Below are 23189 nucleotides of genomic sequence, written 5' to 3' on the forward strand. Positions count from 1 at the left end.
TTTCCAATAAATAGAATACTTCAATAACCAAATTTTTATTATATATTAAGCAATGAACTTTAATAATGACTGAGTATATTAATACCAATATCATTAATATATGTTGCATATTAAGCAATGAACTTTAATAATGACCGAAGAACAACACTATAGGCATCACTAACACTAGTGTCCACGTAGCGAATGAAGAACTCCACATAAGCTATCTCCATTTTAGATATAATATATAAATATTTTTTTCCCACCACACTTGTAACATCCTTGAAACTCCTGAAAACTAAGTTTTACATCACAAATTGCAACAATCCCAAGTTCCACTGGAGCGACCAATAGCTATAGCCATATCCGAGAGATCTCATGTGGACTACACGGAAGAAGGGAATGGTGATTGTGGAAGGCAGTCCATTGGGCTATCAGGTTACAAAATGACTTATATCTTAATAACATGGTCTAACTAAATGTCAGTAGAGGTGACTTGCACCAGATATTATGATACCAGTATCTTGTTGCAATTTAATTCCTCATGAAATTTCAGGAGTTTCCATGTGGATGACAATGGAATAAAGATCACGATCTGGTTGTTGACATACTCCACGACAAACAATTTTCTCAACTGCAGTATTGTCCGCTATCAACCTGCATCAGTTCAGCATTTGATGAATGTAGATTATAGGAAAGACCAGTCAACTAGAGAGGAATACCACTTGTTGCATGTGAAATAAAATAAGGTGAAGCATGCATGTTTTGGCTACAGAACAACATGGTACCTCACATTCCCCTATTTGAAAAGCTTTCTGAATCCATTAAATAGAGTTAATGCCCGTAATTCACCACTCCTCATATCCCTTAACCTCCTTCGCAATACCTACAAAAGCAACAGAAGTTACTATTATACTAATTTGGTGATATATCATGTCCATTGTATTAATCAATCAGGGTGACTACATCCAGCTCATTTGAAAGAGTTTATGGATACAGTATATTGAAGCATAATTTATAGAAGGTTCGCTATCTTGTGGAAAACAACTTCATAATAGTGGCTGTAAATTGGCAGATTACATCTGTATTGGAGAATAAGAATCACATTTAAGGTAGAGTTCAGTAGCTATTGCAGCTTACATATTGTGAACGATATAGGATCCTCCGCTCACTGGTGCAAAGCTCTGTTGCTAGCTTTTTCAATAGCGATTTTCGATTGGCTTGCTTTGCATTTGTTGGAACTGAATCAGGGGCACCACCACCCTGGAAGTTCATAAAACATGTTATGGTCAAGCCTTTCAAGAACCAAGAAACTGACTGGAAGGATCAGTTCATTAAGTAAAAGGCACAAGCTTCAGTGGCAACCCTATCTACCCTATCCATGAGTCTAGAAAACCTTAACCGAAGATGTAGTGCAAATGAAATAAAGTGATTGATATTAATGTAAAAAGGCATGTAAAATTATCTTGAGAGAAATCTCTAAATGAAGGAAGTGGAAAAATAAGCTTTGGTTCAAGAATTAGAAGACCAGTACGGAGAACTTATACTCTCAGTTATCAAATGCTACTAGAAATTATAGAACAGATGGGAGTCATGGGACAAACTCACTACCTCTAAGAATTTGGTGTACTTTGCTATACTTGATTCACAGCAATCCAATAGGAACTGAAGAGTTTGCTCCTCCAATTCAGGGTAGTTGATTCCGGTCTTAGATTTACTTTTATTAGATGCAGCAGCAGCCATCTGTTAATTCATGAGTGGCAGGATAATTCTCAACTAAGCATATTACTTCAAATTTATCAAAGGTGGAAAACAAGGCAGTGAAAACTGCAATATGATCATATATGAGAAAAAAATGCAAGACCAGTAGATATTCACAATCATTTTTTGCCAATGAAGGATGTGACAGAATTACTGATAAGAGCCCATATTCCTTAACATTTTCCAGTAAATTTTACCATCAGATGTAGGCTGTCAAAATTTGACAAATGTATCAAAATCTGCCTTTCAAAGAAAATTGTCTTTTCGAAAACATCAGGATTGTCATAAACCAGTCCAATCCTTGGAAAACAAGGTTGTTGACCAAGTTTTAAGCATATTGCTCTTGCTACCTATAAAGAATAAGCACAATACAGGATCTGATATCCAGGTTTTATTCATGTATTTTATATTCTCAGTTGGAACCTTTATTAAAAATAATAATTAATAATTAATAAATAAAAACATAGTACTCAAGAGCATCAAATATTGTCCAGAGGTCTAGATTTATACTTGTTGAAGACTAATTCATATCTCTCCACCTTGCATAATCTCTCAGAATTTTTGTCACCACATACAATATGAGTAACTTCAAACACAATATGGCAACTAACTTGTCTATTATATTGGATGTCCTCGAGTTTAGAACTTCTACCAGAAAACAGAAACAAGTTTCTAATGAATAGATGAGTGTCAAAAGAAATCAATTAGTGCATAGGACTATTTCTATGAGTGGCTATATGTAAACTCCACCATCTGGCATAAAACTATGAAACCAGACATCGTTCACATAGAAGATGGAACTATATTGATTTTTTTTTCTGAATTCAGGTTCTTTCCTGCCAAGGTCTGCTGTGCCGGTACCGGGCACCGTACCGGTTGCCCGGCAACACGAGTCAAACGGACCCGCGCCATGCCGTGTCAAGCCTGTACCAACACAGAAAACCGAGGGAGAGAGAAAAAGAGAGAATGAGTCAGGGAGGGAGGGAGGGAGAGGGAGAGGGAGGGAGGCCGGCATGCGGGCGGTGGAGGCCGTGGCCGAACTCCTTTTTCATTCGAAGCAGTCAGCGAATCGGGCCGGCACTGGTGCGGACGTTCTCTGCCACCCTCCATTGGCCTCCCTCCCTCTCCCTCCCTCCTCCACTCGAACGAAACAGGGGTTCGGCCACGGCCTCCACCACCTGCACCAACGCTGGCCTCCGCCACCCTCCGCCGGCCTCCCTCTCTCTCCCTCCCTCTCTCGCTCGCTATCTCTTTTCTTCTCTTCTCCTTCTCCAGGGCGGCGTTTCAGATTCTTTGCTGGAACTGTCCTGATAAGCCATTGGTACAGCTCGGGACGCCCCGAACTAGACGGTTTGGGACAGTTCCGCCAACCTTGTTTCCTAATAATCTTATATTTCTGAATTTAAAGGTTGGCAAAAAAGAAAACAGATCAAAGAAGAGCAGTCAACTCCAACCTAACTGACAATCATATTATTTCAATTATTGTACCTTACAAGCAATAAGAATAATTATAGAGACATTCAAGAAGTTATTCACATATTTCTATTATAATATAAATTTGTCAAACCTCTTCAAATTGTTGACTCATATTTGGTGGGCAAACCACAAGGTAAGCATATGCTGTCATCTCCAGTGGCCAGCCAGTGATCTGCAAAGGGAATCTCTGAGGCCTGCTCAAAAAAGAATCATGACCATAGACATAAACTTGAATATTTCCTACAAAATAATATAATGAACAAAGTAAATATGCTTTTTAAAATAATATAGACAATTAGTGATCTTTAATTGTCAGCATTTTGTTCCAGTAAATTATCATTCACAAATAACATATTTCAAACAAAACATATATTTAAAAGGATGAGTAAGTTTCAGGATATGATCATGCTAATGACAAGCAACACTGGCAACTACATGTAACTCAACATAAATTGAAATTGCAACCTCATTATGAAGATGAACATTTCCAGTTTCAGGAAATTTCAATTTATCTCGCTCACTTTGCTCTGCGAAGTAGTTTAGTATAAGATATTCCAGTTATGGTGCAGAAATAGTAATTAATGATTTCCAAACAGTTTGTCTTAACAAGTACAATGACCAACAAAATAGAGCTCTTTCAGATAGCAAAATGTGAAAAATGGTTCTAAGAATGAAGAGTCATTTATTTCACATAGTTTCTTATTTCATTAAAGTTGAATATGAGTTTGCTTAAATTATTCAACTTATTTTATATTCTTTCTTCTTTTTTTTTTTCCTTATATACTCAGGTTCCAACTGTACTCATTGATGGGTATACAGTACTCACATTGACAAACCATACTTCTGCAAGGCTTCCAGTTTCTCCTTGTAGCATTTGTCAGATTTGTTAAGAGACAATGACAACTCAACTGAGTCATTTGGATTTGCACCCTCTTTCGGAACAAAACCATATGAGAGCAAAAGCTCTCCATTGGATTTCTTGCCATAAGATATAAATACCTGTTGAAATATTTAAGCATCATAGCAGAGACAGAGAGTACACCTTATAATGAGTTATCCATTCAAGATATAAGCTATTATGAATGTCAAAGATTATCATCAGGACTAAACAATTTTAAATTAAAAGAACAAGATTCTACATGAAGAAATTTAAAACAAGGTCTTTCTCATGTTATTAATAAACCATAAAGCAAATTGCAAAATACAGAGTTTTTTATATGACAGCCTAAATCATGCTCCTTTTTGTACCTTCATTTCACAAAAATAAAGAGATGGAGATGTTCTGTCAAGTTGTACTCCCTATTGTGGCACATAGAAATAAACTTCAAAATATACATCATGAAAAATAGGTCAACAGTCACTTGGTTAGATTAAACTTGATAATAGCAAGAAGTAGAGTTTGTTCAGGAAACAAAGAGCAGTCTGTTTTAGCACAGGAGACAAATTTGTGTATGATCATAATTTAATTTCAAAAGTCGGTCCAGAAATTAACAGATGTTGTTTGTTCTTGTCTGAACTTTGTTCAGAGAAGTCTTTATATGTTTCATGGAAGGATTTCATGGAAGAGAAAACTGCACCAACTCTAATTTAGATGTTCACTGTTATAACTAAATACTTTTTCATTAAATTCAGGTGCCTCTTTATCAAGTTTTACTTGTATTATGGTTTGAGAGCTACGGGATGCCATGCTGAGCAAGGAAATCATCACCTTCAACTTCTTAAGCCTGAAATTATATTCAGTGTCCTTCCACAGTTCTTTTTACTTTAAAAGGTTGTAACTTGTAAAATAACAGCGTGAGACATATTTCTTTCGTTCATAAAGCAATATATTGTAATAAATCATCATGACATTATCATATATTCATTTATTAGTAGCAGATTATCGTTGTATTTTGTGAATGCCTAAAATATATGCTATGATCTGATTTCTTCTTTTCCTCTTAGTAAATATGTCAATATTTATTTAATTCCTTACATATCCTAAAATAATAGTATAATGTTATGATTCTAGACTTGTGGTATGATGGATGTGGGCAATGGAACAATGGGAACTAGCAAATGGATTTGGGCTGTGAGAGAATCGGCCCAAATTGGGGTCTGTCTCAAGTTGGAGTTGGCAGACCAAGCCGATTTCAATTCAAATTCAAAAAAAAAAAAAATAGAATTGAAACAAGGAAATCGCGATCCCCTGCCAGAGCTCCCGCCGTGGGAATATGGATGCAGGGCATGGCCGGTGAGGACTCCATGCAGACCGGTGAGGAACGGGCACCGGTTGTTGGGACCGCTGCCAACTGACAAACAGCCGGCCTTATCCATTCACTGAGCCGAGCCTATCTTGTCAAAAACCCTTCTCTAAACCCTTCCTCTCCCCTTATCCTTCTTCCTCATCTCCGGCGACCGCCATGCTGCCACAACCAAGCTCCACCGCCCCAAAACCCTATTTTTCCTTGCAAAACCCTATTTTGCTGTTCCGAGACATTGTCTTCTTCCCACCGGAATCCACTGCCGTTGGCCAATAAGGGAGCTAGGGGTGCTGCCCCTCTTCTCTTCCCTTCTCTGTTTTTTTTCTTTGCATGACTGTTTCTTCTTCATGTTCAACCCATTTCTGCTGGCCTGCATTGCCACCAGCTACTGTTGACTGTCGCCCGTAGAGCACTGCCCGCCACCACTGAGCCTTCCACAATCATCACAACCCAGCCATCTTCACCTTCCCCTAGCCTCTTCTCTTCCCTCTCTTCATCCTCCTTCCATTTTCATCTTCCTCTTCTAACTTCTTTCTCTTTTCTTCTTATTTTTCTTCATTTATTATTTCCTATAAATTCTCTTTTTTTTTCTCTCCGTACTTGTTATTTTCTCTTCTCTGACTTGTGCACCTGTAGAGTTGGGCACTGGGCCGTGCCGGGCCGGCCCGGCCCAGGCCCCCCGGGCCAAAAGAATAAACGGGCCGTGCCAGGCACGACCCGTCCAGCACGGAAGGCCAGCCCGGCCCGGCCCCAGGCCCCTCTATTGGTGGGCCGGGCCGGGCACGGCATGCCACGGGCCGTGCCAGGCACGGCCCGTAACGGGCGCAAACGGGCCGTGCCAGGCACGGCCCGCAACGTCTCTTAACGGGCCGTGCCTGGCACGGCCCGTAACGGCTCCAGACGGGCCGTGCCTGGCACGGCCCGTCTGGAGAGGGGGGAGGAAAATAGCCGTTTTCAACGGCTATTTTCGGGAAAATGTCGGTTTTACCCCTCCCAACAGCTCAATAACGGCTGAATTGAGGGGTATTTTGGGAAAAAAAATTTTTGGGCTTCTATAAATAGCCCATTCCTCCCTCATTCTCACCACACCAAACCTCTCATTCTCTCCTTCTCTACTGCTATTATTTCTCTCTTCTAAAGTGCTCTTCTAGCAATTTAATTTTTAGTTTGTTCAAGTGCTACACAAGAGGAGGTCCCTGTTGAGAAGAGAAGGTCGCTTCTGTTGAGAGCACAAGAGGAAGCTCGGAATCTCGGCGCTGCCTCTGCCCTCCGACCCTCTACTCAATTCCTCCTTGCGGTTAGTTTTTATTTTTTGAATAATCATAGATATGTCATCTTTTGAGGAAAGTCAGTTTGGCATTCCTGTTTCTGAGGGGGAAGAAACTAATCCCCAACCCCCTGTTCCTAGTTCCTCTAGAACTGGTGAACCGAGTGAAGGTCAAACCTCTTCTCGTAAGAGGACTAGTACTGTATGGAATGAATTTGATAGAGTTATGGTTGAGGGAGTCTGGAAAGCTAAATGTAAAAAATGTGCCAAACTTTATAGTTGTAGTAGTAGTGGGGGAACAGGGCATTTAAAAAGACATCAAGAGAGTCATAGGATGCATGATTCTCATGCTCAAACTCAAAGTACCCTTAATATACAAGGGGGATTACTTGTAGGTAATTTTGCATATAATCATGAAAATCAAAGAAAAGCACTTGTAAAATGGATAGTTAAGGATGAATTACCTTTTAGTTTATGTGAATCTTTTAATTTTGAAGAATATGTTCAATTAAACCTACAACCTGCTTACAAAAGAACTAGCAGGCGTACATTTAGAAGAGTAGCTATGACAAATTTTTTAGCAATGAAACAAAATTTAATTGAAACACTTTCTACTTTAAATGTAAAAATTTCATTAACTTCTGATATTTGGTCAGCATCTGTAGGTAGTAATTGTTTTATTGCCATTACTGCTCATTATATTGATAATGATTGGCAATTAAATAAACGTATTCTTGCTTTTCGTGCTTTTGATTTTCCACATTCTGGGCAACAAATTTCAAATATAATTTATCAAACTGCATGTTCATATAATATTAATGAAAAAATTATGTCTATTACTTTTGATAATGCATCTAATAATAATTCTGCTGTTGTATTATTAAAAGACTCATTGCATCCCATATTAGATGGAAATTTACTGCATATTAGATGTGCATGTCATATCTTAAATCTTTCTGTTCAAGCTGGCATGGGCATGATTCAAGATGTGATTTCAAAAATTAGAAATGCAGTTTCTTTTATTCATGCTTCTAGATCAAGACTTCAAGAATTTAAGGAATTATGCGTAAATCATGGTAAACGTTTTAAAAAATTTAAACTTGATGTAATTACTCGTTGGAACTCCACATATAGCATGATACATGATGCATACCCATATAAAAATTTATTAAGTGCATATATTAATGATCGTGGATTAGGATTTACATTGACTGAAACTGATTGGAATAAAGGAAAAATTTTGGAAGATTTTTTGCTTAGTTTTTATAATGCTACCAATGTTCTTTCTGGTATTTATTACCCTACTTCATGTTCATTTTTACAACAAGCATATATAATTAGTCAAAAATTTGCAGAACATAGATATGATGATGTTTTAATGCCTATTATTGAATTAATGGAATCTAAATGGAATGAGTATTGGGACAGGATATGTCCTATGCATAACTTAGCTGCTGTATTTGATCCTAGAGTTAAATTAAATGGCGTGCTAATTTTACTTGATGCATACTCTGAAAATATGAATCAAGATGCTGATTCTGCTAAAGATGAGGTAAGACAACTTCTTTATGATATTTATGCTATATATGATGAAAAAATTCGTGGATCTAGAACACAAATACAAACCTCTATTCCTCCTTCTAGTAGTTCTCGTTCGTCATCTATTTTTTCATTCATTGCACAGAGAAGACACACACATGCTTCAAGTTCCTCTTCATCTTCTTCATCTTTAAGTAGTGAACTAGAATTTTATTTACGAAATGATCTTCAGTCTGCATATGATGAAAATCAAATAGAGAATCTAGATGTATTATCTTGGTGGAAGAGTGTTAGAAATCAATATCCTGTTATGTCTGCAATTGCACGCGATATTTTAGCTGTGCCGATGTCCACGGTAGCATCGGAATCCGCTTTTAGTGCAGGTCGGCGTGTTCTTGACGAAAAGAGAAGTAGGATGACGGGCGAAACGGTGGAGATGCTTCTCTGCTTCAAGGATTGGCTGGATGCTGAGGCAAGACTTCAAGATAAAGGTGGACATAGTACAACATCCTCTGATGATGATGATACAAACACTACTGAAGAGTGAAGACTGAAGACTGAAGACTGAAGAGTGAATACTGATTCACTGAATCACTGATGATTAGTAAGATTTCTTAATTTTTTATAATTGTACATTTTTATTGTATTCTGGAGGTCAGACCAAGGTCCAAACCTCGGCCCTTTCTTAGTTTCTTATTGTATTCTAGAATCTAGAGGTCAGACCAAGGTTCAAACCTCCCTTCATGTACCATTTTGATTGAAATTAATAAACTGGTAGGGGTCTATGCCAAACCCCCCACCATTAAGGTGGCTTTATATTCATAAATCAAAATTTCTTAGTCTTCAATATTTATTAATTTATTAAAAAAATTTTATCGGGCCGAGCCGGGCCCAGGCCCGGACCGTGCCAGGCCCGCGTGCCAGCCCGGCCCAGGCCCTTATGGGCCGTGCCGTGCTGGCACGCGGGCCGTGCCGTGCTTGGCCCGCGTGCCTAGACCGGGCCGTGCCGGCCCTGGCCCTAAGCGGGCCGTGCCAGGCACGGCCCGCTGGCCAGGATTTGCTAGCCCAGCACGGCCCTATCAAAGGGGCCGTGCCAGGCACGGCCCGGCACTGTAGCTGGCGGGCCCGCTCCGTGCCGTGCCGTGCCGGGCCGTGGGCGGCCCGGCCCAGTGCCCATCTCTATGCACCTGGTACCATGATTTACCCATGTCAGCAACAGATCAAACCTAGGCCTCTGATTGAACCTAGACCGAATCTATCTCTCTTTTCTATCTTTGTTGGTTGACCCAGACTAAGTCAAATCTCCTTTAATTAGTCTAATTTTTTTTTCATTGATAAATTAGATCTGACTCGGAAATTTTAATCTGATCAGGTGGAAACTCGGATCCGGAGAGCAAGGAGGCATGATCAAGACCGATTCCTTTACATTCAAGTAACCATGAACTCCATCTCATTGTGAAATACCTGTGTTAGTGTCAGGCTATAATTAATTGTTAGATCCAAGAGGTAGTCAAGACCCCTGGATGTTAGCTAGATTTGGTGGTTTAGAGGTAGACTGGACCTTACCACAAGATATTTCAAATTATATAATGTTTTATTGAAATCTAATAAGATACTTAATTATTTTAGGTTTTTGGAAGATTTTTCTAATTGGTGAATTTCGAGAGATTTTAGAGCAAAACATGCAAGTTACCTCTATCCCTAGTGTTTTATCATGCACGTGGTTTGATCTATATTATTTGGAAATTAATCTTTTGCTATTATGTTATGTTTAAGTTAAGGATCATATGCATGCTCCATGAAAATAATTTGTAAAATATTGGATCAAGTATGATATAATTTACTTGGGCATGAATTATATTTTATTATATCGATAAATATGTTGCTATCATATATGTTATGTGTTGATTTTACTAGTATGTAGTCCGACTATGATCACACGGGCTCAGGATCTAGTCTCCTTTTGAGTCTCTAGTAGTGCAAGCACTAGCGCATGCCAACTGATAATGTGGTGCAGTCAGGAGCTAGTTTTCTTTCAGCCCTAGCCAGTCAGACTGATTGCTGGCACGTGCTGATAGAAGCATGTTTTCCATATGATTTTAAAGCTAGTTTTCGTCTGGGCCTCCAATGGGACAATCATTGGTGCATGATCAATGGACGGCATGTTGTAGTCAAGATTTAGTCTCTTTCGAGGATTGCCATGGGCTCATCGTGGCCACAGTCGTAAGGACTAAGGGAGTGAGAATGGAAGATCCATCCATGTTTGTTTTGGAAATTTATTTTGGCCAAATGTATTATATATCTTGAATTCTATATTGATAGATATGATATATTTCATTCATTGGCATGCTTTTATGAAAAATCATGCAAACTAATATTTATATTTCTTGTGTAATATACTTGATCCAACTGGAGATTTTGGTAACTTACTGAGCCTGTAAAGCTCAATCTCTCTCTCTCTTCTATTTTTTTCAGATGCAGAAGAGTAGATGGGGCTTGGGATCGAGCACTGATAAGCTTAGGATCTAGAAAACATTTGATTATTTTTTTTTTGGATACATTTATTAGACTTATTCTTATTAAGTGATTGTGGACTAATTCTTTTAAATAATTATATTAGATTATTTATTTCTACCACTGTATGAGTTTGGACTGATGTGAATATGTATAAATCAAAAGGCAGGCCTTGCATGTCCCATGGGGTTAAACCCTATGGATGTATGGTCGTCTACACGTACTGGGCTCAGGCCATCGGGTTAGGACATGGCAGGCTGAGACTGGATTATCTTGCATTTGGCTTCCTAATAGTTGCCTACTATGGCCCAATAGCCCATACATCCAGACCTCGGATGAAGCTAGCTCAAGCCCACTGCATGTTAGGCTATCATCATAATAAGGCATTGGGGTTCCCCCACTCCATCTGACTTCTCGGGCTCATGTGGGTGAATAGATGGATTGGGTCTTGAGCATCCATGTGGCCACCTAACCAAAAGTATCCTAAGTGTGAATAGCCTATTAGGCCATCAGCGTAAGATTACTATGTGGATTTCTATGTGGATTTACTTTGGAATAAAAAATTTATGTGTTTATCCACATGCGTCCAGCAAAAAACAAACATGCCGATCCAAAATAGTTACTAGAGGAACCTGAAAAAGAGACCACTTTTTCTGGGGTCTATCCGCTATCACTCGATCAAGATCAGATGGCTGGCATTTAGAAGATTTTCATGGATCATGATGGACTCTTCTAGGTGGATACAATGCCACCATTGATCCCTTCATCTGCTGCCATAGAGCCTCATCTCCACCATTGATTTTGAATCTTACAGAGCACCCTCCTCTCCCTCTTCTATTAATACCCTAGCTCCGCCTGCCACCCCGCTTTCCACTAGATTGCTGGGTATTGTGAGGTGGCTAGCATTCTGCAGGAGCTGGATAGGGAGAAGGTAGAGAATTGCAGGTGCCCCTTTGAGCTTAGACTTAGATAGAAGCATGTATAAAGGGACAATCTGAGAATAGTTCAAAATGTGGAGTCAAATTCAAGTGGATGTCCAACCCTAAAAATTTGTTTCATATATAGAGTTTTGGTTGAGTTCATGTAAAATTTTGTTCAAGAACTTCCATACGGATTTGATAACAGGATTTTGGATATCAAAATTTTGAAGGAGCAAAATAAAAAAAAGATTGGAGTGAAAAAATGATAGCTAGATGGATTAGAAAATCTAGGACCAACTTGCTGGCTGCCACTTAGTCCATTTGGATGGAACACAATGCCAATATTTTTACTAATTAATGCATGTTGGAGCAAAGGGGGAAGAAAAATGGAAAGCTTGAAAAAGAGGATGGCTTCAAGGCATGTAGCATTGCCACTTTCCTTAAGGCTTTCCCTTTACCAATCAGGTTTGCAAGGGGAATGTGCTTTAAGCCTTTAGGATACAATGAAGCACAATGTTTGATCACATTTTGCACTAACAAGGCAAACAAATGAGCATCCACCAATGTCTACAGAATCAAATTGATCTGATAATAATGGTGTATTATGGTGTGTTGTTGTGTTCTGATACAGGGATTTAATTAGCTATTAATAGAGTAGTCCATGTCTGTTAGGATACATGCTTTCTTTTGGGAATACACATTTTCTCCAGAAGCATGCGTCCCTCCATCGGACACATCCCAACGGACACTTTCCTTCTCAAATACGCTAGATGCCGTTTGAAAAGAGACTCAAACAAATGCCTGTTTGGAAAAGGGGCCAGCCAACCAACCACAACAACAGTTGGCAGGTTATGTTTTAAAATAAAACATCTTTTTTTTATTTTGAAAATATCCAACAATCCAGATAAGTGATGCAACTAATACACGTGATATGGAATTTGTTCTCTCTTGGGAGATACTAGTGCAAGCTAAGTAAAACAAGAGTTTTGTTTTTGCAAGGGTCAAAGCTTGTAATTTTGATTTTGTTTCAGATTGCACTGTTTCTTTGGTTGATCTTGCATTAACCTCCTTTTTTTTATTCTCTTCATTATAAAGCGGGTGGATCTTAACCACCCCTTTTATCTAGAAAAGAAAAAGTCATGATAGCCAAATCAAGTGGATATGGTGGAGGATATGTCTTGTATAACTGCATCAACGTCCTTTGTTTTGTTTCTCTAAGCGAGTGGATTTTAGCTACCCTTTTTATCAAAACTTAAAAAACATGATATCCAGATCAAGGGGATATGGTGCAGGATAAGTCTCGACTGGTATAACTATTAGCAAAGAATAAAAGTACAAATTACAATCTTCCACATGCATATCACATCTAGAAATAAGACGACAAGTAATCCCCAATCTTCCAATATTAACTGTATTATAGTTTGGTGCTCATTAGGTCCCTATGTTTCCCCTATACAGTAATGACCCAGTTTTCTTACACTGGTGACTTGTTGAGGGAGGAATAGTAGTATTTAGATTGGCAGTACAGTAAAGAATTTTAAGTGGAGTTTTTCAAGTTGTGGTTATGCACAAGACCTAGCAAGACAGATCGTACATATGGTGTTAAAAAAATGCAAATTGATCTTCAGAAATTTGAATATTTGAGTTAGAACCACAAAATGCTGACACCACAATATATGTAAAACCAACAAGTTGCTACACAACATATAAAGCCTACTCGATGCTTTACAGTTGTTTTTCACATGAAGATTTACCTTTGAGAACTTGAGAACAATTACTCATCTTTATCAATGAAGTTATTGGACAAATCTGAAAAAGTCTTAGGTTCTTTTTCTTTTTCTTGAAAATTGATATTTATATTATTTAGTTAAATATGTGCAGAAGGACATTATTCTAAACTTGGTTTATGGTTCTTACAAATTAAGATAGCTAAACATATAGACTAGCATTCCCAGAATGATTCTAGAGGGAATAAAAGAAGAAAAACAATATTAGAAAGAAAGGACAGTTTGTTTTGGTGTTTGTTTTGGTGGCATTGGAAAGTTTACCTGGTCACTATTTTTATATGTTACTTTCTAATGTCATAGCATGGTGCAAGATAATTAAGCTTCCTAGACCTTTTACCAGTAGGCTGTAAAGACAAATTTTACAAATTCTAAAAAACTTTATATGTAATGGAAAAATGTGACAAACTTGATCTTTTAATATTTTCTACAAGAAAATTATGGATTGCAAATTAAATTCTATAAATCTAGCCAACACATCTAGTCTAGAAACTGCCACAAAATAAACCAACTTTGATAAAGTTCTAGCATGTTTCTACCTATTAGCTTCTTTCAAGGGTATCATGAAACTCTAATAACTACATCCAATACTAAATAAATAAAAGCTATATGATAAGTAAACTAGAGAACTTGTTTACCTGCTCACCTGGTTGATATGACCTGTCAGTCATGAAAACTATTCCCTGAGATGATTTATCATAGTCCAAGAATGTCTCCACCTGGAAAAATTCATGCACAGATATCTCTGATGAAATGTCCAATCCACACAAAAAGGTAAATTTGTTTAAACTTCTGTTCAGGATACACATATCATAGATTTTTTGAGTACGTTACAGGACAAGGTTCCTGAAAGACGGTGAAGGCTGTCAAGTGGATTAATTCATGGATCCACTTTCTTATATGCATACATCTTAAAAAAGATATGCCGGTCTTTCTCAAATAATTTCCTAGTACAAACCAACATCAATCAAAGTGAGGGTCTCATGCAGGACAACAGATATTATTCACACCAAATAATGAATAACATATAGAAATAACTTGAAGTGGCAGACTATGTAATATGGGCAGAGTTGAACTGAATGTACCAAAGAAACAAAAATCACATATTATGGAGTAAGATACCTCAGAGCTATGATTAAGCATGTCTGCCCAAGGAACTAATGCAACTTTTCCATCCATTGATGGCAAACGAACCTGTGATGTCAAAATTTCATCAATCAGAAATCGATCTAAAAGTAGATCGTAGTGAACTAGAAAATCCATTTGAAATATATATATATATATATAATATCATTTTACATAGATATTACGACATAATTAAGCAGGTAGTTTTACATAGCAAAGCACAATGGACTCAGCAAATTGTTTCACTCACTAAACGTGAGAAGAGAATGCCAAAGGACCACACAAATGTGTTCATGTTGAATACCTGAAACAAGACATTCCATTTCCATTATCAGATACAATCAATCTGATGAGGAAGCAAACATGAGATGACAATCAGAAGAGAACAGTAAGGCTTAAGAGGGAAAGAATGATTTACAAAGATGTAGTATTTCATATGCTTGGAAATGGACAATCCTACAGCCTCGGAGGCAACTCAAATTGGTTTAGATTTCTTTTTGAATTTGGATGGAAATGTTTCCTATATTATTATATCTATGATTTAAGCAAATGTCGATAAAACTGTTCCATGATTCTGTTAGCATGAAGAGAAAGAGTTTCATTTTTAGGTACCTCCTCAGGAAATAACTGTGGATATTTAGAAAATATCCTGACTCTTAAATCGTTGTACCTGCAGTTTTGGAACAAAGAAAATGATAATACACACAAAAATAACCAAGTAATAGTAATAGAAAGAAGAGAAAGAAAATGCATACGTTCCCGTAACATCAGTAATCCTTTCAATTGCTCTTCCCCTGATCTGTGAAGCTACCAAATATGTGTCTAGTTCGGAGCGTGTCCTGCAATGACATATAAATGCTGTAGAGAAGAAATCTGAGAACATACCCAAAAAACCATGGGAGCAAGAAAGGTTGCAGTTCTTCTGGCCACACAACCTCACATACAGGCAATTGAAGCTCTAAACATACCAATACAAAAGCGAGTAAGGCTGTCTAGGCAAGGCTGATATATAACTGCACCATCTTGAAGAGTTCAAGAGACTTGCTTCACTTATCAGGTAAGTTGCAAGCAATGGCCAATCTGGTACAGAATTTCTCCGCATAACATTTCCTACTTCAGGGCAACTCCAGTCCTATGAACAAAATATACACAATCTAAAAAGTCTACTAGATAACATCAGTGTGATATTAATTGAGTAGATCTTATAAAGAATCTCCACATTGAAGAAAACAGCAAAAATGTGCATAAGAACACAAATTGCAAAGTAATAAGATACTTCAGAAAATTATCAGTTACGATGCATAGTCCAATGGTTGGATTCATGATTATTTTGAAAATGAAAAGGCATGTCAATGCAAGCATAATCATAACCTACAACCTCATCCTGTTGATCTAAGATGCTTTACAAATCATCTCAACTATTCATTTCCGTCATACATTTATCTGAAGTGAAATACTCTCTAACCTACAGGCCATTCCCATATACATGGGTTTGAATTTATTAGGGAGGATATTTATATATAGTAGGGAACAGTATTCAATCAGTTCATTTGCTTATACATGGTTAAGGGATAAATGGAATTCTTGGTCCCAATTTTCATGTCGCCTTTCATCTAGGCTTTTTTCTAGTCCACTGAAACCTTGAGTTGTTTTGTCCTAGTTGCCTGAGCTTCAACTGATGATGCGAAAACCATTCAAGATTTATAATTTTTCATATCGGTTTTATAAAGACATGGTCCCCACAACTCTGCTTGTCCCAGACATGACCAGGTCAGAATCCAGTTGCAGATCTCAAACGTTGCATCATGTGTCACAATTGGTGCATCATACATCTTTTAACAACTTTTTCTACCAATAAGTTTCCCAGAATTAGATATTTGTGAAATGGGGATGCCCATAAGAAAACTTGACAATTCTAAATGATCCTGCATTATATGCTCAATCTGTATACACTTCAAGGTAGATCAAAGTAAATGGCAACAGTAAGCCCCACAGTGGATTTTATATTTAATGATTCTTGATCATCCATACATTCAATTTTTGATATTGATTTTTTTTTGGTAGAGTTACTGAATTAGTCTTTAAAAATTTACTAAAGAAATTTAGTGGCTATGGCAATATGTTATTTGCAGGATATATCATTGTGCAACACAAGTAAGACGTTTGTTAGATTTCTTCTCTTTTTAAAAATAAAAATAAGTTGTTTTACATGGATCAGCAGAAGAAGTTATACAAGCGTCCAAGAGAAAACATACATGCGTCTGGGGAAATAGATGCCTCAACAGTGGCATCTTAAACCTAACATCTCAAAACCTAAATGCCTAGTTCCACGGGATACCTACAGCTTTAATTCTATGCCCTGATCATAAGAATTTGCATATCTTTCTTTCTGTGGACATTCCTCTTTTTTTTAAATGAAATGAAAGCCTGTCGTCTGAACCATCTCAAAAAGGGTGAAAAATCTCATTTTCTCACCCATCAAACATGACACCCAAGCCTAATATGCAGTTATCTAACACTTTGCCTCGACTCTAAATATCATTCTTGTGGACCATGACATTTTCGCTTTAAATTTGGTCTCAGATTTCACTTAATCAGAGGATCAATGTGTAGTTCTTTTCTTTTCTTTTTTTTTTTTTTGTCATCCTTGGTAAAATTAAACACTTAATCAAGCCAAACAGCAAATTCTCTAGCCTAGAAAATTTCACATTCAACTAAAATGAATCAAGAGAAATCAAGTTACCAATAAAATGCTCATTCTACGCCAATTGTGAAATCCTCTGTGCAGAGAAATGACAAATAAACAAGCTTCTTTTTTTCTCAATAATTGTGTTTGCTATAACCACCTCCATCAGTCTCCTAGAATAAGAAAAAACACAAAATACTGCATAACCTTACCGAATCAGCCGTGATAACCAGAGAGGGAGGCACAAAGAGGAGCTTCTCCCCCTTCCTGATGTTCTTGAGGGCGACGAGGCCTCTCTCTCCAACATCCACCCTCTGGATCGCCATCTTCTGAGGGGGGAGGCCGGACTCCGAGAGCCATTGCTGCAGAGCCGAGGCACTCTCTAGGGATTCGATCTCGCAGCCCCATGGGATGGGGCGGGCCTCAGAGGCCCTTGAGGTGGTGGACGGAGTACTGGAGATCGAGCAGCGAGTCCTGTGGCGGAAGGGGACTGCAGGAGAGGCGCCGTTGTAGCTGGAGGGAGGTAATGGATTCTGGGGGAAGTGGGGGAGCACAGAGGTGTGAAGAACCCTAGAGAGTTGGGCCATGGCATTGATGGCAAGCGACAGAGAGAGACGAGGGAAGTCTTTCGGATGGGGGAGGAGCTTATCCGTTAGTTTTTATGGTTAGGATTTCTTTGGGTTACTTCTATGGCGGGAGAAGGGTGGATTGCCCACTCTTTAGTTTTTTTTTGTCTATTTTATACACATCTTGCGTCTTGTTTTATACATAATCAGGGAGTATTCAGTGAGTAAAACTAGATCTATCAACTGATGATTTTTTTTTTTTGAATAAAGAACTGATGAAGTTTTTGAACTTTAAGTTTTTTCTATCAAATTTTTTATTTAAATGAATGAAATAATAATTATATTTTAATTTTTTTAGATGTACCTTTTGTAGTTTGCAGCTCTGTCTCTCTTTTTAATGAAATATAATCGAGGTCGAAAGATTTGTATAAATTATATGTTTCGTCACCGCTCTATGAAAAAGTCTTAAATATGAATATGTCAGATATCCACGACTCGATTAGTAAAAATCTGTCTTCAAAAAAATATGTTTTTTATCGATGCACAAAAAAAATATTTTATTGCGAATGAACAAAATATTAAATAATTATTTATATATAAAAATCAAAATTATTGGTCTGTTTATTTACTGAAAAAGGATATTTTTATGATTTTTTTATGGCGGCAGCAGCAGCTGAATCCACCCCTCGGATCTGCTCTTTTGTTAGTTTCATTTAGAAATATTGAGTCAGTCTTCGCAGTTTAATTTTATATGTATATTTTAAAAAACTTTTCTTAAACTTAATGTCATTAAATGAAATCTGGATATTATCTCATTCATGCTTTTATTTGCTAATTGTAGATTGAGAAGGTTGTAGCTGGGAACTAAGTTGTTGAAAGTGTTAAGTCCATATTTTTTGCCCAAAGTAGACACATTTCACATAAAAGGAAATATAATTGGACTAGAGAAACATAGCGGGGAATTAATCATATATGGAACTTCAAGTTTTTGAAGTTAAGCAACTCTAGTTGCAATAATTGATTACATGAATTAGTTATGGCTATTGATGCAACTCATCAAGAGGAACAAGCTGAGTCAAGTATATCAAGTGATCCTTTACACATTCCAAGTAGGCCTATTATAAGACTCCAGGCTAAAAGACTTAGAGAAGCTCTGATTAGGCTTGTTCTAAACATATAGGCTAGGCAAGCTTCGAGTGGATCTATAGATATAAAGTTGGGCATGAGCAATTCACAAGAAGTCATCAATGTCATTCAAGTAGAAGATGGAAGCTGTTGATGACACTTGGGCCAAATCTACCATAAATGAAGAAGCCTTGCTGAATTTTATGCATAGGCTGATTCATTTGAACCTGGGCTTCATTAATTTGAGCTCAACATGGTATTTTTATCTTCATTTAATGGGCTGCACGAATTTATGAAGACTTTTCATTATTTGAAATTTCTCATTAGTTGCTTTGTCTTTCCTATGCTTGGAGGGATGTTCCAAAGTAGTTAATTAATGTTTTGTGTTTCCCATACTTGGAGGGGTGTTCCAAGGTAGTTAATTATTGTTTTGTGTTTCTCATGCTTAGAGGGGTGTTCTAAGACTAGTATTTATATTTGAGGTCATGTAGAGAATAAAAACAAGGAGTTTGTTCTGAATTTCAGATTTGAGAGAAGCTTTCTCTTATGTTCTTCATTGAACTGTCTAAACTTATCAAAGATTGATCAATCTTGTGGCGTTTCAGCACTTTGGGTCCTTGTTTCATCATATTCAAAGGTTCTAGTGGATCATCCAAAAATCTGGTTTTTGTTTTCTTGGGGTTAGAATACCATCTCGTCCGTGGGTTCTAAGGATCTAATCCTTGTGGGTTTGCATCATTTGGTATCAGAGCTTCGGCCCTAAAATCAGGTTACTATCCTTTATTTTCATCTGTTCATCATACTCTTTCGTCTATTTTCTTCTTAAACATCAAGTGAGTTAATTCATCTTGTTTTTATCTTTATCCATCAGCTCAATTTCTGTTTTCTCATTTGAATTTTTGAGTGCCTGTTATTTATATATATATATATATATATATATATATATATATATATATATATATATATATATATATATATATATATATATATATACAGATTCAAGAAAAAAAAAGAAAAAAAAGGGGGCGGGGGGTGGAATTTACCATTGTAATCGCAGGCACAAGTGATATTAAATTTGATTGTTCCTTTGGGGATCGATTGCCTTCTGATTAAAGTTCTTGATTTTGTCCCTTAAAGTTAAGTGTTGAATTCAATCTTGCAAGGTTGAGTAAATCTTTATTTGAGTTGATCAGTTCCTTAAAGAGCTACAAGAGAAAGCTAAGAGTGGAGAGATATCTTTTGAGGGTAACTACGTGAGGGAGTGTATAAGGTTTATTTTCACTAACATTTTCTTGCAGCTTTAACAATGTCTCATAGGGATGAAGCCACATCTAACCAGGAAGATACACAAAATATGGCATTTATGATAAATGCCATGCAACAACAGTTTGAATGTTTAAATGTGGTTTTCGGTGAATTCAGGGACAGGATGGATAGGCAAGACATGGTGATTGCAAATTTACAAAGAGGACAGCCTAATAAAAATCCTAATCCTAGAAGACCTGCAAGGCGAGAACCTGTACTTGTGGATGAATTTGATGATGAAGCAGGAAGTGGGAATGAGGAGGATTATGAATCTGATTTTGAAATGGGTAGAAATAGGCCTAGAGAAGCTAGGCATGGAAGGGGTTATAGAAGAAATGGCCCTAGGGGCAGAGATGAGGTAGACAAGAACCTTGGGAGCATCAAAATGAAGATACCTTTTTTTCAAGGTAGAAATGACCCTGAAGCTTATTTGGAGTGGGAGAAAAAGGTGAAATTGATTTTTGAATGTCACAACTACTCAGAAGAATAGAAGGTGAAATTGGCAGCAGTTGAGTTTACTAATTATGCAATCATATGGTGGGATCATTTGGTGTCAAATCGGAGGAGAAATCACGAGAGACCTGTAGAAACTTGGAGAGAAATGAAGGCCCTAATGAGGAAAAGGTTTATACCTAGTCATTATTACATGGACCTTTATCAAAAATTACAGAGCTTTACACAAGGTTCAAAAAGTGTGGAGGATTATCATAAAGAAATGGAGGTTGCTATGATAAGGGCTAATGTCGAAGAAGATAGAGAAGCTACGATGGCTCAGTTTCTGACCGGGTTAAACAGAGATATAGCCAATGTAGTAGAACTTTAGCACTATGTAGAGTTAGAAGATATGGTGCATATGGCAATAAAGGTGGAAAGACAGTTAAAATACAAGAGGGCAGCAAAGTATACTTCGAGTTTTGGTTCATCTTAGAGGTCGAATTGGAAGAAGAATAACAAAGTTGTTCCTACGGAAACACTCAAGGGTACAAATGATGCTTCCGCCAAAAATAAAGGTAAATCTGACTCCCAACCCTCTAGAAATAGAGATATGAAATATTTCAAGTGCTTGAGAACAGGACATATTGCTTCACAATGTCCAAACAAAAGGACCATGCACATGTATGACAATGGGGACATGCTGACCGGCAGTGAGAGTGATGAATTAATGCCTTTACTTGAGGATGCTAGTGATGATGGGATTGAATATCCAGTGGAGGGAGAGTCACTTGTGGCTAGACGTGCCTTGAATTTCCAAGTTAAAGAAGATGACATGGAACAGCAAAGGAAGAACATCTTCCATACTCGTTGTCATATAAACAATAAGGTATGCAGTATGATTATAGATGGGGGAAGTTGCACAAATGTTGCAAGCACTACATTAGTTGAGAAATTACACTTTTATACCATTAAACACCCTAGACCTTACAAGTTGCAGTGGTTGAATGAATGTGGGGAAGTTAAGGTTAACAAGCAAGTTTTGATTGCTTTTTCAATTGGTAGATATAGTGATGAAGTGCTGTGTGATGTAGTCCCTTTGCATGCTGGTCATATACTATTGGGAAGACCTTGGCAATTTGATAGAAAGGTGATACATGATGGGTTTAAGAATAGGTACTCATTTGTAAAAGATAACCAAAAGATTACTGTTGTACCATTAACTCCAAAACAGGTCTATGAAGACCAATTGAAGTTGAAGAGAGAAAGTGAGGTAGAGAGTCTTTTAAAAAAAAGAGTGAAAATACTAGTAAGACTGAGAATTCAAAAAAAGAAATTCAAAAAGAAAAGAACGAAGTGGCGCAAAAAAAAGAAAGGCCACAAGAGAGAAAAGAAAAAGAAAGAGAGGAGAGAAAAGAAAAAGAAAGAGAGGAGAGGAAAGAAAAGGAAAAGGTAAATTTTTATGCAAAAGAGAGTGATGTGAAGTTGCTTATCTTGCTAAATAGCCTTTGTTTGTACTTGTGTACAAAGAGGCTTGTTTTGTTGCTAATGACCTTAACCCTTCTCTTCCTAGTGTTGCTGTTTTTTTGTTGCAGGAATTTGAGGATGTGTTTCCTGAGGATGTTCCTAGTGTGTTACCTCCCATTAGATGCATAGAACATCAGATTGATTTCATTCCTAGAGCTGCCATTCCGAACCGTCCAGCCTATAGAAGTAATCTAGAGGAGACAAAAGAACTTCAGAGGCAAGTTGAAGAGTTCATGGCAAAAAGATATGTTAGAGAGAGTTTGAGTCCTTGCGCGGTTCCTGTACTTCTTGTTCCTAAAAAAGATGGTTCTTGGAGGATGCGCATTGATTGCAGAGCTGTGAACAACATAACGGTAAAGTATCGCCATCCTATTCCTAGGTTAGATGATATGCTAGATGAGTTGCATGGATTTAGTATATTCACTAAAATTGATTTGAAGTCTGGATATCATCAAATTAGGATGAGGGAAGGAGATGAGTGGAAAACCGCATTCAAAACTAAGCATGGACTTTATGAATGGTTAGTAATGCCGTTTGGACTTAGTAATGCACCGAGCACTTTTATAAGGTTAATGAATCATGTTTTGCATGCATTCATTGGGAAGTTTATTGTGGTATACTTTGATGACATTTTAGTATACAATAGAGATTTTGATGAACATATGCGTCATTTATGATGTGTACTTGATGTGCTAAGGAAAGAAAAAGTGTATGCTAACCATAAAAAGTGTAGTTTTTGCATGGACAAGGTTATTTTTCTTGGTTTTATTGTAAGTGCACAAGGAATAGAGGTTGATGACAAGAATGTAAGGGCAATTAAAGAGTGGCCAACACCTAAGAGCATAATAGAGGTAAGAAGTTTTTATGGTTTAGCTAGTTTTTATAGGCGTTTTGTCAAGAATTTTAGCACACTTGCTGCACCTCTCACTGAAGTCATTAA

At 37.4% G+C, this 23189-nt stretch overlaps 2 protein-coding genes and 1 long non-coding RNA gene across 4 annotated transcripts; 1 reads left to right on the forward strand and 2 right to left on the reverse strand.

Moving 5' to 3' along the window:
• Positions 1 to 177: 177 nt before the first annotated feature.
• Positions 178 to 18008, reverse strand: LOC103716470 (Rubisco methyltransferase family protein). Of its 2 annotated transcripts, XM_008804479.6 has the most exons (13): positions 17507 to 18008; positions 15577 to 15740; positions 15364 to 15447; positions 15221 to 15278; positions 14859 to 14912; positions 14606 to 14677; positions 14122 to 14202; positions 4043 to 4215; positions 3308 to 3410; positions 1591 to 1722; positions 1120 to 1242; positions 768 to 865; positions 178 to 636 (listed from the first exon to the last, which is right to left on the reverse strand). In XM_008804479.6, exons 1-12 carry the CDS (start codon positions 17879 to 17881, stop codon positions 779 to 781), a joined length of 1506 nt encoding a protein of 501 aa, XP_008802701.4. In that variant the 5' UTR covers positions 17882 to 18008; the 3' UTR covers positions 178 to 636; positions 768 to 778. The 2 variants fall into 2 exon arrangements, with proteins under 2 accessions (XP_008802701.4, XP_008802702.4); XM_008804480.6 differs by lacking the exon at positions 14859 to 14912 and having other exon boundaries at positions 17507 to 17969.
• LOC149768245 (uncharacterized) lies at positions 5997 to 9589 on the reverse strand. The gene is made up of 2 exons (XR_016399165.1): positions 9453 to 9589; positions 5997 to 6089 (listed from the first exon to the last, which is right to left on the reverse strand). It is a non-coding gene; the product is annotated as an uncharacterized LOC149768245 (long non-coding RNA).
• Positions 18009 to 21398: 3390 nt separating the features above from the next.
• LOC120111147 (uncharacterized) lies at positions 21399 to 22727 on the forward strand. Its single transcript, XM_088713989.1, has 3 exons — positions 21399 to 21995; positions 22318 to 22602; positions 22710 to 22727. The coding sequence occupies exons 1-3, from the start codon at positions 21399 to 21401 to the stop codon at positions 22725 to 22727; spliced, it is 900 nt and encodes a 299-aa protein (XP_088570115.1).
• Positions 22728 to 23189: the final 462 nt, after the last annotated feature.

This window comes from Phoenix dactylifera, chromosome 2, assembly GCF_051530095.1.
Source record: "Phoenix dactylifera cultivar Ajwa chromosome 2, Ajwa_hap1_PhDact_Kaust_v1.1, whole genome shotgun sequence".
Classification (NCBI taxonomy): domain Eukaryota; kingdom Viridiplantae; phylum Streptophyta; class Magnoliopsida; order Arecales; family Arecaceae; genus Phoenix; species Phoenix dactylifera.

Excerpts from the sequence above, each read along its gene's own strand:
- LOC103716470 (XM_008804479.6), bottom strand. The coding sequence starts at position 17,881 with ATGGCCCAACTCTCTAGGGTTCTTCACACCTCTGTGCTCCCCCACTTC. Across the intron at positions 14,913-15,220 it reads CACAGTTATTTCCTGAGGAG|GTATTCAACATGAACACATT; the intron begins GTACCTAAAAAT and ends GTCTTGTTTCAG. Across the intron at positions 1,723-3,307 it reads TGAGTCAACAATTTGAAGAG|ATGGCTGCTGCTGCATCTAA; the intron begins GTTTGACAAATT and ends ATGAATTAACAG.
- LOC120111147 (XM_088713989.1), top strand. The coding sequence starts at position 21,399 with ATGCACATGTATGACAATGGGGACATGCTGACCGGCAGTGAGAGTGAT. Across the intron at positions 21,996-22,317 it reads AGTTGAAGAGAGAAAGTGAG|GAATTTGAGGATGTGTTTCC; the intron begins GTAGAGAGTCTT and ends TTTTTGTTGCAG.